At 43.2% G+C, this 15,672-nt stretch overlaps 1 protein-coding gene across 4 annotated transcripts in view; it reads right to left on the bottom strand.

The window, feature by feature from the left end:
* Window positions 1-605: 605 nt before the first annotated feature.
* The window catches only part of ULK4 (unc-51 like kinase 4), a 231,653-nt gene continuing 216,586 nt past the window's right edge, over window positions 606-15,672 (bottom strand). For all 4 annotated transcript variants that reach the window (XM_038173765.2, XM_027451164.3, XM_072033359.1 and 1 more), the window contains 2 exons: window positions 3,915-4,003; window positions 606-990 (listed from right to left, as the gene is read on the bottom strand). In XM_038173765.2, coding sequence (XP_038029693.2) covers window positions 906-990; window positions 3,915-4,003 — 174 coding nt within the window. In that variant the 3' untranslated portion in view covers window positions 606-905. The remainder of the gene's footprint in view (window positions 991-3,914; window positions 4,004-15,672) is intronic.

The following is a 15,672-nucleotide window of genomic DNA, read 5'->3' as shown; positions in this document are numbered from 1 at the left end:
ACCTGCACTAGAAGACTATTATTAGAAAACACTTTACCCAATGCATTCAGTATTTTTTTTCCTATTTCTAGCAACCCCAGCTCTAATTTCCAGCTCTGAAAAAGCAATAGTGATACGAAACGTTACACAAGGAAACAATCCCAGTAAGCAGTGCAAGGGGAAGTCAGTCTGTTTACCTAGGGCTGTTCATGCCTTGCCATCTGGAGACCGGGGCTGTCCAAGGGCAGGCTGCTCGCAGCAGCTCAGCAGGTAACTGCTCCACGGGTGGGGCAGTCACAAAGAGCAGTGTCAAACAGGAAGCAGTGCCGGACAGAGCCGCTCCATGCTCACTCCAGGGGAAAAAACGGGATGTAATTTCTTAATCACCTTGACATCTGCTAGTGCCAGAGGACTCTTGCATGAGCATATCATGCATCCATGCCACATCTGCACACAGACAGCCTTCACCACGTATATTCTTACTTTTTAGTAAAAAGATACTCTCCAGTGCTAGTCAGGCATAAGGCAACTCCTTAGCTGAACAACTAAGGCACTCACCTGGTCCAAAAGACATACATGAACATTTTTAACTACCTTCAAAATAGCAAAACATTTTCCACCCATAATTGGAAATAACTATGCTATTTATTTAATTTACACTTTTCAAACTCTGGCTGTCAAATATACACACTACATCACATAACACCAATAAGGTAAAACAGTAATCAACAATTCACCCTTGAGGGAAGGGTGAGGAAAAGGCATTTTCCCTCCCTGCCTGGAAACACCCCCAAAGTCACACTATGGCTCAGCTAGCTTGCTAAGTTCATTGGGTCGGCTCTGCGTGTCTGAAGGTGTTCATTCAGGACTGAGGTGCTGAGCAGCACGCACAACTTCCACGCTTCAGTGGGCTGGTCAAAAACAGTTCACTTGGTCGTCTTCAGACTTTCATGTCCCACTGTTCTCAGAATTTCAAATGCCAAGGAAGCAACAGCAACATCAGCGTGAGAGCTAGAAAGTAAACATAGTAGCATCTATTAGACAAGGGAAAACTTCTTGCAGAAATCCCACATTTGCCATTATGTTGGAAAACTTAATAGTCATTGAGTAACTTTACCCCTTTTTACTATTAAGTAGCAACATGCAACAGGTGATTTTGTCCTGCAACAAATCTCACATAAAACTGAATTTCAGCCCAAATTCACAGCAACTGCTACCTTGCTCAATCTCCTCTGTAAAATAGAAGACATAACTTACCGTGCCCCGTGAATCCACACACACACGTGCACTCTCACAGCTGCGCATACAAATGACTCCTATGTGTGCCTTCCCAAATTCCATGGCACAAGGAGGCATCTCCTCTTGAGGTTTTGCTCACCTGCCCCACTACGTGTATGTCTTAGAGTCAATGCCGTGGTCTTCCCCCTTCACTTCCTTACCTGAGCTTTTCTTTTCAATGCTGTTTTTTCCAGCATTGAAAAAGAGGATCTAACAGGCTCTGCTAAGGCCATGGAAACACTTTTTAGAGGCTTACCATCCCTCATCATTAACTTAGAAAGTACGCCACAAGACCAATTTGCAGCTTCCTCAATAGCTGCTAATGACAAATACCTACCGACACCCCGTGTTTAGGGGCACGCAGAGCTAACTGTGAAATACGAATGATCAGTCCACACTTCATAAACCAATTTCTTAATGAGCAGCAGTTTAAACCAGAAAACTTAGTTATCTGAAACAAATTCATCTTGGCAACTGAAAAACAAATGGCTAAGGTCCCACATTTTAGAGTTCGGATTTAATTCTGCCTAGGCACTAAGCAGAATAGCTTGGTCAGGTACCAGCCCCAAAACTGCCTGATCTGTCCAGCTGAGAGGACACAGCAGAGAAAGAGCTTGGCAGCACAAGCTGCTACATGGCAGCAGGAGAGCCCCGCTAGCACCTTGCTACCCCAGCAAGCAGTGTCCCTCTGTCAGCAGCGCACTGCCTGGCTGGTATCTGCCTTCCACTGCGCAGGCGGACTGAAAGATGAGAAACTTGTCCAAAAAAGAAGCGAAGCAAAAGCCCCCCCTCAATCCCTTCGACCCAGTGACAATACGTGGGTGGAGGGGCCTGGGAGGTCGGGCTACTCATGTTTCCAATTCAGCATGAAATTCAGAAAGGCTTCTTAGCAGGGCTCAAAGCACAAGTGAGAGGAGGAGACCCAAGTGACTGCTACCAAGGAATATTCTGGGAAGCACGGCCCATAAGACAAGGGAGTTTGAGGAGATGGTGGAACAGCCACAGCCTCCATAAGCAAAATGGCCATTCAGCTGAGGCTGACTGAGCTTGCTAACCTCAGGCTTCTCCCATCTACCCGTTAACAATTTATCCACGCCTGAGTCTCTCACAGCCCCGAGACCCAGGCTAGATGCCTCCCAGTGCCCTCAGCAGATGAACGGACAGGGACATGCTCCCCAAAGAATGGGCAGAGGGAAAGTGAAATCCACGAGCTCTTGGGGCCTTCCCACTGCTGCTGCAACCTGAGGAGCTTGGCCTACCGCAGTGTATCACAGCACTCAGCACTAACACGGGACCGAATCCAGTGTACTGAGCATCTTACGTCAAATAAGAGAGACCGGTGTTTATTTTGGACTCTTTAGTACGTGTTTTTTGAGTACAGAAACGTGCAGATAACAGACAATTAGAGGAAGCCAGAGAAGGGGATTCAAAGCCAGCTACTGGATGGGTTGTCTGGTGCATCTAACGCTGAAATGCGCTGAAAGAGAGTGAAAACTAGTTCTAAAAGGAGAAAAATCCCTTTCTTTCCTTGCTGTCACACCACTGTCATCTTCAGTGGTGGTGCCAGTGTCTCCCTTAGGGAGAGCTGTCATTTTATTTTAGTTAGATAATTTAACGTGTCACACAAAAAGCTGTGAGTCAGCAGCTGAGCATTTGAGAGGGAGATGCAGGCTGGTCAGGACAGGTTTGGTCAGCCCTCAGCGTGCAGCTCCTCACACTCACCACTTCCTGACCATTTCCTCTCTACTTCTGCCCTCGCCCCCCCTTCCTTCCAACACAGGGTACACCCTGCTGTAATACCGAGGAGCTGACTGTCCCAAACTACCGACCCACGTGAAGCCATTTGGAAGCACGAAGAGCACTGGAAACACCACCATAGTGTTTCAAAAATGATCGATAAAACACAATCTATCTAACAATTTCATGTGACCGGGAGTAAAACGCAGCCTAACAGCCCACAGCACAAGTGCAATTCTTTTTTCTTTCCTGTTTTTTTTTTTTTTTTTTTTTTTTTAGGGCAGAGAACAGTAATTCATTCATTCCTATGTCCAACTGGGATTAGATGAGTGAAGGTCTAAGGGAGATGAGCCGAGGTTTGGCCAAGCCTTTGGGACCAGCACCTCTGTTCTCGCAGAGGCCATGGCATCCCCCAAAGTCTGGTGCCTTCTCTGAGAAGCCGCAGGTATTCTCAAACAAAAGCAGCTCTGCTCTTCAGCTGCACATTCGAACAAAATCAGCAAGTGTACAAAACACAATTACTTTAAGACAGGGCACAAATACCACATTGTGCATCTAGCCCGCTGCGCCAAGAAACACTGACCAGCATCCGGTCATAAAGAGGCGAATTGTTTGGGATAAAATAAATAAATAAATTACAAATTAAGCTGCCACATGTGCGCACACATTGAGCCCGAGCGCGCAGCACACTGTGGCTAGCCGCAGCTGGGGATCAAAGCGTGCCGCGGCGGTGGCGGCTGAACCGCCAGAAAGCTCTGAATGAGGGTTTTGGAGGGGAGCCGTGCAGGGAGGGGGGCCAGGGACAGAAACCTGAGAAGCTTGTACTGCACGGAGGCAATTACAGCAGAAGGCCAGCGAAGACAAAAGAGGAGGAGAGAGCTCTCATCCCTGGAAATTCCTGAAAGCCTGAGGGAACTCACCTGGCAGCCTGGGCCAGGCTCTCTAGAGTTTGGATAAGAGCATCGCCATCACTCTTCAGGCTCTCCAAGCGCTTCTCGTTTGAAGTTATCTGGAACAAAAAGAAAGAACGGTTATCAAAAGCAGAGCAAGAAATTCCTCTGTCGTCTTCCGTGGGATGGGGGGAGAGGGAAACAAGTCACAGCATTTGTTACACTTGTAAATGGAATGTGACATTAAAGAGACCCAAGAGAAAGTCCCTTTTACCAAACAGGGCTGAAGTTTAGGCGCAAACTGTCTGAGATGTCTTGGCTTAATTAACAAGATTCACTCTCGTTCTGAGTCCCTGTATGAGCGAAAATTCACACATCACAGCCTGCCAATCCTGATTTTGTTCTTAGCACCAATGCAAACACAAACCCCCTCGGTTCTGAATTCCAGGGAGATCCGAGCCAGCAGTCGTTTCCATTTTTCACTTCAGGGAAAAAATAACCAAGCATGTATCAGCCTTCAGATCAGGGCACGTGGGGTTTTCTCTGAGAGGAACCAGGCTAAAAAGCACTGCAATGGCAGCACCAGCATATTCAATGTTTTCTTGCCACTCGTCAGTCATTGGGAATATTGCCTGCACAGGGCTGTCACCTACGGAGCAGGGAACGACCGACCGAAGCCGTATGCCCTTCTGTGTCAAGTGAATCCTGACTAGAGCTGATTTTGCTGCGGCTGTTTTTTATCACACTGATCTCTAATGACTGGTTTATGGCATCGCCAGCCTTACGCTGCGTAAGTGCATGGCTACAAGTGGCTGCACATTTCCTGACCAGTGAGCCACGGGAATGGGAAGGTCACGGGGGGCACGGCATGAACTTGCATGGCACTGTGGCACAGACACCGAACACTTGGCAGCTTGCTGAAGAAGCTCTCCTACCTCAAAAAATTACTGAAATAAAAAAAAAAAAAGGTTTGCGTGTCAGTTCTTGCTTACAAAGGTAAGTAAATCTTGGCAAAAAGGAAAGGAAAAGGACCAGAGCAGCTGATTATTTTGATACCGGGAGTTAATGCTTGGAACGACAATTTTTAATCCCCAAACCTGGCAAGGACTTTTAAGCTTTAACATGCCATGGCTGGCCCGATTTACCATTGATCAAGCATCCAGGCGATATGCCTTCAAGTCTCCCTCTTAAATCACAAGAGAAGCTGTATTTACAGCTACCAGCCCACCATCATTTATCAGCGGTGATTCTGAAACACCAGTGTCACTACAGCTATAATCATAACATCCTGCAGTTACGCAGGAACAGGGCTCTGTCTGTAGTAAATGAAGATCTATCCTGTGTGTTGGGGGAAAAAAAAAAACAGTGAACAATTACCTAAGTACAAATCATTGGTAAATCCTGATTACGGGTCATTAAGCCTTTTTAGTCTCCTGAGGTTATCTTTGAACCCCTCTGTTTGTATTTCTGTCATCCATCCTTCTTTCATTCTCATCCTGTACTTACAGAAGACATTTTGGAATCTGGGTCCTGAATTTTAGAAGGAAGAGGTATGAAATTGTGGCAATACGGTTACTGAAAGAGAAAAGTGCTTCAGCCTCAAGATGTTGCTTTTCTGTGCCGAGGAGCGCTCCTGCCTCTGCTAAACACTTGCCACAGCCTCTGCAGCTCCTCCGCCACGGCCACATTCTTTGCTCATGGCCCTTGTTCACCCCGCACACTTGAAAGAGGAAGAGGTCACAGGGGGTGAAGGGGGAGCTGTCGCTGAAGACTGGATCCTGCTCCATAAAACCCTGAGGTCAAGTAAAGGCTACAGACACCTCTCACACTAATACAACCTAATGCTTGGGTGCTGAAATCCGCATCACCACCACGTTCTTCAAACAGGTCGGCCTTCATGCATTACACAGAGAATGTTCAAAATATGTTATTAAAGTTATAAAATCTTATGTATATATATATATATTTTTTTTTAATTCTGAAATGCTCTACTTCAGTTAATGACTTAGTCCATTGGAATTTCCCAAATCTGCCTGTGTTGCAGCACGCCTTGTGCCATTATTAAGAATACGTTTCTGTGGGCACAATGCGTTTGAATGGGAAGGATTAAAACGGCTTTATACGCACAGAAATTATAACAGATAGGAACAGAAAGACCTATGAGATCATCTACTCCATCTCCCTGTTACACTTCACTGACCAGAGTAACTTCCAGCCAGAGGCAATGGGGTTCCAGTGATGTCCATCTTTGGGGGCTACTGCACCACATAGCAAAATGCTTCAGCAAGACCCTGTCAGCAGTAAAGGTGGTACCCCAAGGAGGGAAAGGATCAGGCCTTTAGCAGCAGCTGCAGCAGCCTGCAGATTTTTTAAATTAAGTTTCAAATGAACTCGGGGCATATATTTTTTGAGAGCATCAGCTAACAGCTTTGCACAAAACAAGGTGCGTTAGCGAAAACCCATGTGGACAAAATGCAGCTGTAGAACCTCACAGCAGGCTTCCACACCCACTCCCCATTACCGGAGTTCAGAAAGCTGTTTTCTGCCCACCAAGAGGCATCCACACCACGGACTCACCTTACACGGGGCAGGGGAGAGCACCGATGCTGCAGCAGCAGGCAATGCACAGGCTGGGTGCAGGGCGAGTGGCCCTGGCTGCACCTGGCCATCGCTTTTGGCCAGTACCCTCACGCTGCTATTGCTCTGACCACTAACACTTGCTTGCCTCTTTTGTATTATGTTGTGTAGGAAATCTGAGTGACCAGAAGGTCTCTCACATAAGGTAGATGAGATCCTGCTTCACGTAAAGGTCACATGAAACATCAACTGATCTTAGGAATCACCATTTGCTTTCAAGAACCGAGATAAAACTTTGTTTCCTATTTAAAAAACGCTCTGTTTTTATCTTCACTTTGTTCTATAGATAAAAATAAATTATGATAACACAGCAAACTGTCAGCAATCAAACTTCTGGAAACACATGTATTTTTATGCATCTCATTACCTTTTTCTCCTTCCCAGCATGACTCTATCTTTTTATCCAGCCCAGTTCTAGCTCACGCAGAATTTTAATAACTGCTTCAATGATCTCTTGTAATAACACTGATTTGTTAGGGCTGGCTACAACAAATACTCAGTGACATAATCGATACCTATTCCTTTAATTAAAAATGTAATTAAAATCTCAGTTTAGTTGTATACTCATTGGAATTTAGTAAGAATCCCAAAATGATGTTGCTTTATTAAGCTAAGAACCATTCCAAAGCTTTCCTCTCTTCAATTCTATTAAACAAGGATGAGTCATACATAAAGAAACCATAACTGATATGTAAAGATCAGTGTTTCCTACCATTTAGAATAGCTGTTCAAGTATTATGGTGCTTGGTATTGGATTCTTGATCTAAATGACTTTTGCAATTCAATTTTCAAGAAAACATGGAAATCTAAGAGATAATCTCCTTTCTTAAGGCTTATTGTTTCATAATACTGCTTTCTCTGGTTTGTCAAAACTCACATTTTGTTAATTTATGACTGAGTTAAAGGACCTAGTAGTAAACTGCTCTCATACCATAGTGAAGAGAAAGAAATTTTCCTGCTTTGTTGAGTTTTCAAATAAACTGCAAGCTTGATGTCTGTGAAGCAAACTGTACTGAAATTGGGAAACAACATAAAATATTTCTTTAATAAAAATAAGTAATTTTGTTGTTGTTGAAGAAAGGACTCAGGAGCATATTTAGTTGCACCTTCAAATGTTATATTCTCAAATAAACAGCTGCTGGAGATGTCTTTTACGTGCCATCACTATGTCTGTATACACAGACACAAGCAAGTCATTTCATAAATGCTCTTTCACATAAACTTGGCCTCCTTTCCCAAACACGCCTCAATATTTTAACCTCAAAGTGATGCTTCCTACCTTTTCCTCAAAATTTAACACAATTAAGCTAATTATCCTTGCAGGATCAGTCAGCTCAAGTTCTCACTCAACTTTGCCAGCGCTGACAGAGAGCAGCCACACAAACAACACGGGAGCTGCCGTGGGCTGGTTTACTGGAGCCACCAGGTAGTCATAGCTCTAACGTTAGCATCACTTCAACATCAGCACGTGCTGAAGTACTGCTTATCCCCAGCCAGAGGGTTTTCTGTGAATGGGAACTGTAGTGTCAGCTAATACTTCACTAAAAACAATCACAATTTTTTATCTGCACATTAGCTGGGATCCTATGGAGAATATGAAATATATTTAGAAGAAAGGATAAGTTTTCTGGGAAAAAAAATAATCAAAGAGTTAAGCATATTCCTGTTGCCCTCGAGACACTATCTCAAATAATGTCTTCACAGTAAGTGCTGTCCCCACGGTTTAAGATGCATACCTCAGACTCCTGATTCCTGCACCACCTTGGGCTGGCTCAGGGACTGCCAGTTGAACACCGCGTCTTTTCAGCCCCAAAACTGCCGTTTCAAATGCAGTCTGGGCTGGTGGTGATTGAGAGCTGATGGCTATTCACAGCTGCTTAGAGTGACCTTATTCTCATTTTTAAAGAGCAAATGTCACAAAATATAGTGGTGTCAAAAGCATCACCGTAGCTGACGTGACAGCCCAGCAAAGAAGTGAATGGGATGGCAGCTTCAGAAACGAGGCACAATGCCTGGCTGGAGGAGAAAGCCTTCCAGCATTGCTGACCATTTGTGCCTATCCCATTTAAAGGTACTTTTCCTCCCAGGCTGTCAGCACGGAGCTATTCACGGGCAGTGCAGCACAGAAAGCCCACCGCTTGGTTTGTCACTCACAATTCACAACAACACAGCCAGAAACAGGACAGCATTACGACCAAGGAGATACTGCAAACGCAGACCTGAGCAGGTTAGAAGCTACCTGAAATAAAACAGATGGATTCATTGATCATGTTCAAACGTACTAAATACAGATATTTGAAAATACAGCCCTCTACAAGCACGTGCATTAAGGTGGTATTGTCCAGAGAAGGTACATCAGCTCCATCACTGCCATTCTTGCTGTAGGCTTGCACACTTACTCTTTCAAGGTAACACAGCCCCACGTTGGTATAATTAAGGGCCAGACCCAACAAAACATTTAGACCCTACAGAGTAGAGGCTGTAATGACAACATTTTAGGGGTCAGCAATCCAGAATGGAGACCTAGACACCTGCACAGAGCACGGGGCAGGCTGTGTTCAGAAGGGCAAGAAAAACTGCATGGGGGGCAACTCCACACCTTTTCTCAGTGCCCCTACACAAGGCTACAGGCTCACAGGCTCTTCCAGTCCTCTCCTCTTTTCCAGGCAAGTGAACATTGTGTTTTTGGCTGCTGTGACAGAGCTTCCCACAGATGGGGAGAGGCAGGGAGGGTCAGGCAGTTCCCCACGAGCGAAGAGCACCGCGATCGAGGCACGGCCTCCTCACTTCACTGCCAGCTTGGGGAAGGAAAGCCTGCCCTCCTGATTGCCAGGGGAGTGCTCTAGCTATTGGGCCAGTTTGGAATCTATGGCAGGATTTTATTTATTTATTTTTTTAAATAAAAACTAAACAGCCAAAAACAACAACAAAAAATCCCAGATATTTGCAAGGGCCTTTTGTGAGGTGCTTAATCTGGCGTTTCATGTTTTAGACATGCTCTCAGCAGGTACATGGGACTGGACGTTTCAAAGAGCATATGCTCAACCAATTATGGTTTATTTACTGTAAAATAATGGTAACTCCTGCCAGGTTATGCAACTGGAGAAAAGGACCACCCAAGGGCAGCGTGCTCTCAGAGACACTGCATGCTCATGAGGGTGGCCACATGGTATTTTTGTTCTCCAAAAGAGCTCATCCGAAGTGGTAAAAACCTTTCTGACATCCACCCCATCGCAGCACTCGTCTCTCTATAAATGGTTCAGCTGGAGAGAGACAGACAGAAAGTGCATGTGGGAAGAACAGATCAAGTCGGACGGGTTGTATTTACGTTACTAATTGCCAACTCATTTGAACAGGCCTGAGCAATGTTGCTGGACCATAAAAACAAGAAATGAAAGTTACAAAAGCATGAGTGTTCCAGGTGTGCTTTGGCAAGCATTATTATAGCCAGGGATTGCAGACACAAAATTACAAAGACTTCGTGGCCTTCAGATCCTGCAAATACGTGCGAAAACAAGCAGGTATCTGTGACCAAAAAAAAAAAAAAAAAAAAAAAAAGTACATCAGACAGCTTAGCTCTGATTTTAGAGTTCAAAAAAAATTTTTTTCCCCCTCTTTATGGATAAAATTCTTGTTCCACTGAAGTCAGCGACAAACTCCGTTTGACTTTGATAAGGCCAAGATTTCATTCCACACGTTTTGTCGTCTTCTAATTTGTATGTGTGTGCAGGTTTACTCCAAGTTCAAAGCAATTTCCACGGCTAACTTGGAAACACACGGGTCTCCTGGCAGGCTGAACGGCGCACTGTCTCAAGGGCTAGTTGCAGGGAGACAAGGAATGTCTCCCCCACGCTGTATAATTGTTAATTGATTTTGGATGTTCCTTGACACCTTCCACTTTGACGCTATTTTCTGCCCTTCAGCACATCCATAACGCACACAAAGGCGTGCTCCAGGGTTGTTGTAAAGTTATAAAATTGCCAACTCTAAGGGGTATTATCTAAGCACTATAGAAGATTCATAAAACCTCAGGGTCATTATTGAACTGAAGAGGGCTCTCAGTCTTGTTTGATTTTGATTTTTGGCGTTGTTGCTAGCAGTGTTCTCAACTGATTTTCAGAACGTACAAAATGTCTTTATAACCCAGAAAATAACCATTATCGCAGTTTCTATCCTCTGTAACCAGTGAGTTTAAAATATTTGACTTTACAGAACTGGGTAGGGCAATCCATTTACATCCATTAGACCCAGCTGTCCACAACAACTTCATCAGGAAAGGGGACTGCAGTCCTGACGGGTGTCTGCAAGGTGCTGTAGAAGCCTTCCACACAGTGTTGCAGGATCACGTTACACATGCTCATAAGCAAGCCCAACATCAATATGACATTAAAAATAAACACTTGCCACCCTGTTGCTGGTGACCTCATCTACAAACACCAGTTCATCTGTCATCTGCATGCCAGTGACTCCCTGAGGTACCACTTCAGACTAATTTCAGTCTACCAAACAATAATCCCTGCTGGCCTCAAGCATCAGCTTTGGCAAAATGGGGCCACAGACAGAGCTTGTGCCCTCCTCGCAAGCCCCTCCAATTCCTCTTCCCACCTGCCCTCACCTTGCTGGACCTGAAGAGACCACCACCTCCCAGCTATGCCTCACCCTGCTGGTCTCATGGGAGCTCCCCTCACTAAAGAGGAGGCTCTCTCATGTTCAAATGTCCTTCGTAGTCTCTTTTTCTCTTTGTCAGCTTTTCTCCTAAAATAGCTTCTGACAAGCAACTCGCAATCCTTTGTAGATGTTGACTCCTGTAGCTCTCTTTCCAGCATTGATGTTGTTTATGGACTAACAATTCAACTCTCGATTAAGACCCCTGAATTCCAGCAGCTGTCATCCTTTATATTTCTCTGTAAAACCACAAAGTGGTCTGACTGCAAAGTTTGTTTGGAGTTATATCCAACTTTCATTGATATGCTCCACAGGTTAGGGGTGGCCTTCTTTTCTTTTCATGGGCACTGCAACTAATATAACTGACCCTAAATCTTTTGCTGCCATATTTCATGCTATGATGATTCAAAGTAATTTCAAATGCTTATACGCTTGTATAAGAATCCTTATTACAGATAACTCACCTTCTCACTATTAGGAAAAACAGTGACACCCAGAACATATTGGAAAGTGCTGACCTTTAAATGGCAATTACTGTATAGGAGAAGTATGCAAGCAACCAAGCAATTACCAATTTCATAAATGCTTACATATCTAAGGACACAAACACTTGAGCAGCCATGCCTGTGGTGCAGAAATGAACTGGCCAAACCCCTAGAAACTGCCAAGTATTTGCAGTTTACTGAGGAATTTTATTTTTAATGCATACAGCCTCAAAAAAAAGTAATAGCTCCAACTTGACTTTGTCTCTTTTCTTGATTTAAAATGCTCTTCATGAAAATAAATGAATACTATGCCTTGATGAAGCCAGAGTGATGTGAGAAGATGCTGTCCTTACACAGACCTGTTGGTGTAATTAAATCCTGATCTGGTACGCAAAATCCTTAGCTTACCCTGAGCAGAACCTTTATATAGCATTAACTTTTGCTGAGGATGAAGCAAAAGTAGAAATCTCTTGCTCACATTGGTTGTAATCTGAACTTGAACACAGGACTTCAACTACTAAAAATCTGCACAACTTGACGGAATGTTTTAGATTTACCATTCCAAGAATAGCAGGAATATCATGAGTTACATTAAGAGCTACCCCAGAATACGAAAAGAACATAGCTGAAAAATAAAAAGAGCAACAGAACCTTCTTTAAAAACATTATGGACCATGATTTTAAGCTAAGTAATAAAGCATTAAACATTAGTTCCTTTATAACCTCTCTTGACATAGTTTCTACGCACACATAAAACTTGGACCTAAAGCCTTTAGGGTTTTCCTTTAGTAACAATCATAGGCAGCCCTTCATACACTGGAAAAAGGCAAAACTTAGGTCTGAAGATTTTTTTATTAGGGGAGAAAAGCATCATTGTATTTGTGCTTTATATATAAAGCAACTAGATATGCAAATGACTGAACAGGGAAATAAGTATCTAAAACATCAATTCTGAGGAAAATTATGCTTTATGTAATGGTTCAATTTCCATAAAATTGTAAAAACGGTCATAAAAACAAATGGACTTCTGAAATCTGTGCTTGCTCATTGTCATGTGACAGATGGCTCTGGCTGCCTGGCAGAAAGCAAACAGCTACCTAATTGGTCCTCACTGGCCTCACAGAGAAATATTTTGGTTTATTCACATTTTTTTTTATTATTTTTGTTATTTTTTAAATGAGCCCAGTTGCATTTAGGTATCTTTATAGCAGCTAGAAAGTCATGTGTGTGCAATTACAGAGAGGAGGTCAAAAGGAAGTAATAGTGATGAGCCCAACAGATGACACAGCTTGGCAATCTCAACAGAATTGCACTAAGTAAAATTACAGTGCACTGAAACACCAAATGAGTCCGGCAATACTTTCGTGCCCACAGAAACAATGAATTAGGACTCCATAACAAAAACAGCAGCGATAGTCACTGGGAATTACGCTGGCCTTGAATTATGTATCAAATTAACAGGGTGCAGGTTTCAGAACCGTCGGTTTCACTGTACAACTGGAAGGAAAACATCTGTCCCTGTGAAAAGAGAGCGTATTTCTCACTGCCGAACATGACAGCTCTGCTTTTGGGATGGCTCCTGTATCTCCTCATAATCACACTGGGCTCCCAGCTTCCAAATACCAGCACAGCGCCAGTCCCCAGGGGCAGGTCTTGAAAAGCCAACACATTTCCAAACAAGCAGGTAAGAAACTTCCCACAGGAACATGAGTTCCCGGTATGCCAGCCACTGCAATAAAGACTTTCCATTCTCGCTGCTCTCTAAAATTAAGAATAGGTTGTCCCTTATGTGATTCCCTACATCCAGGGTCATTAAGGACCAGCCATTACAGATTGGCTGAATACTGCCACGTCACTCGTGAAACAACCATCAGCCAAAATGGCAGCCAACACCACACCTAATGCAGACAAACACATATTTTCAGACTTGCATTACTTGTTCCAAATGAACAGACTGAGTAAGTTTCATGCAGAATGAATAGTTCTGCAGGCCAACTTGCAAGTAAGCCTTCACAGTTACTTCCGAGATCATCCCCACTCCCTGCATCTCCCACTGTAGAAAACCACAAGTCTTCAGTCATTCACGTTGTTTTTTTTTGTCAATATTAGCCATTTCAGTTCTGTTTGGACTCCATATGCTTCACCCTCAACCCTGCTGCTTTAGTGATATCAGGCAAGTAGTGTTTTGACGATTTCATTCCCCATTTTCCTCTCCCTACCTCAACTCACACTTGGCTGACTACCAGTTTCATCAGTGACTGGCAGGAACAGACTCCCCGAGAAGCTTTCCTATGCTTTTGTCAATTCACCGAGATCCAGCTCCTGGCAGTCTATGGATGAGAGAAACCCTTGCAGCTGTCCCCACCATAATACCATCTTGCTGTTCTTTATAATCATATTTCAAGATACAGATGAATATAAACACTGCAGAATTTCTTTGCTGCAACTGCAAAAACAGAAGGGCTCTAAGACAAGGTTAAATGATTTACAGCAGAAACTTGCAAAGAGAAGATAAACCACTTTTTTTTTTTTCTCTAGGGAGCAAAAAGGATCTAGCTCTTCAACCTGGCAGTCTTCTATCACCAACAAAAGAGAAGACTGCAAGTCAAATATGATGTCACTAACTAGTGACATGAATGGCAATACACTGTATTAGTGTTGATAAAAGATGTCATGGAAGGCCAAGGTTCACTTTATTTAAGGGTAAACTCAAGTTGCTAGTCACTCACCCCTGACAGCATAAAAAGAAGGGCAACACAAGACAACTCTGCATAAATACTTCATAGCAGACAGAACAAAGCAAAGGGTTGTCTGTGCAGCTCACAAGCTTGGGAAGGACATTTCCTCTTAATAAAATTATTTTTATTATCACCCAGTTGTGATTGTCTAAGTGGGACAACGCAAGGAAGTATCTAACACAGTGTCAAGAAGTGAATGTAGAAATTACAACATATCTACTTACATTGTTCTTCCTCACCACATGGAAGGCTGTCTGGCACTGAGTTACCATAGATACTCCAGCTTATCTTTTGCATTGTGTAGTTAAACAAATTTTTCCTAAATTAAAATCATGCAATTAAGTAAATCAATCACAAGTACCTGAGTTTAAACAGTTTAAGAAATTACCAGCCACTTAGCTAGAATGTGAAATCTATGTACATATGCACCCACTAATTGCAATGCTAAGTGGGCTGGCTTGAACCACCACTGATGGTGCTTTACACTAACTCATTTTACTCCTGGTTGTAAAAGACTTGAGTGCCATACAATCAGCTGTGTTGTCTCACAAAGAGATAAAACTTGAAGAAATAAGTCAACAACAGAGGGAGGATCTGTCCTTCCATAAACAGAAAATCCACTGAATTGCCATATTAAAAAGTCTTTTTCCTATAGAAAGTGAACAGTTTAATTCGGATAGGAAAACATTCGCTTAAAGACAAAATGTTTTTCTTTGTAACTCTGCAATACAGCAAAGATTGACCTTTACATCCCCATTTTGATGCTTAGATTGAAGAAACAGCCTAGAAGGCAACATCTACTGCGAAAAAAAAATAGGGAAGCGACTTTTCTGTAAAAGTGTCAAGCAAGTCCTATTGAAAATTTTAATAAATATGAGTCCAGTTGCTGTGGCTGAATGTTAACCAGTTTTGTGGTGCACTGTTTGTTTGGCCATGAGATACTTGTTGAGACAAGTTAAACTTCAATCTTGACTTACATGATTAAGTATTTCAGGGAGAAAACTATTCTTTGTAGCTTTTGTTATCTCAAAATATGTTATATTTGAGTATCAGCAGAGGAACAAACATTTTCTTTTATACATGCATCGGCTTTTTGCTTTTATCTTGTGGGTGAATTTAGTGTTCAGGAAACGGATACCACTGGCTAAAAGCAATCCTAATGAATGCAAGGGTTCTGAGAAACTTCGCCCACGCAGATGGGGCAGTGAACCTTTTACACTTACCTTACAGCACCGCCACTACGGCAGTCTTGGCTTCAGCTGA

Source organism: Anas platyrhynchos, chromosome 2 (genome assembly GCF_047663525.1).
Source record: "Anas platyrhynchos isolate ZD024472 breed Pekin duck chromosome 2, IASCAAS_PekinDuck_T2T, whole genome shotgun sequence".
Classification (NCBI taxonomy): domain Eukaryota; kingdom Metazoa; phylum Chordata; class Aves; order Anseriformes; family Anatidae; genus Anas; species Anas platyrhynchos.
The sequence above is the reverse complement of the archived record's forward strand: the minus strand, read 5'-3'. Positions and strand labels throughout refer to the sequence as shown.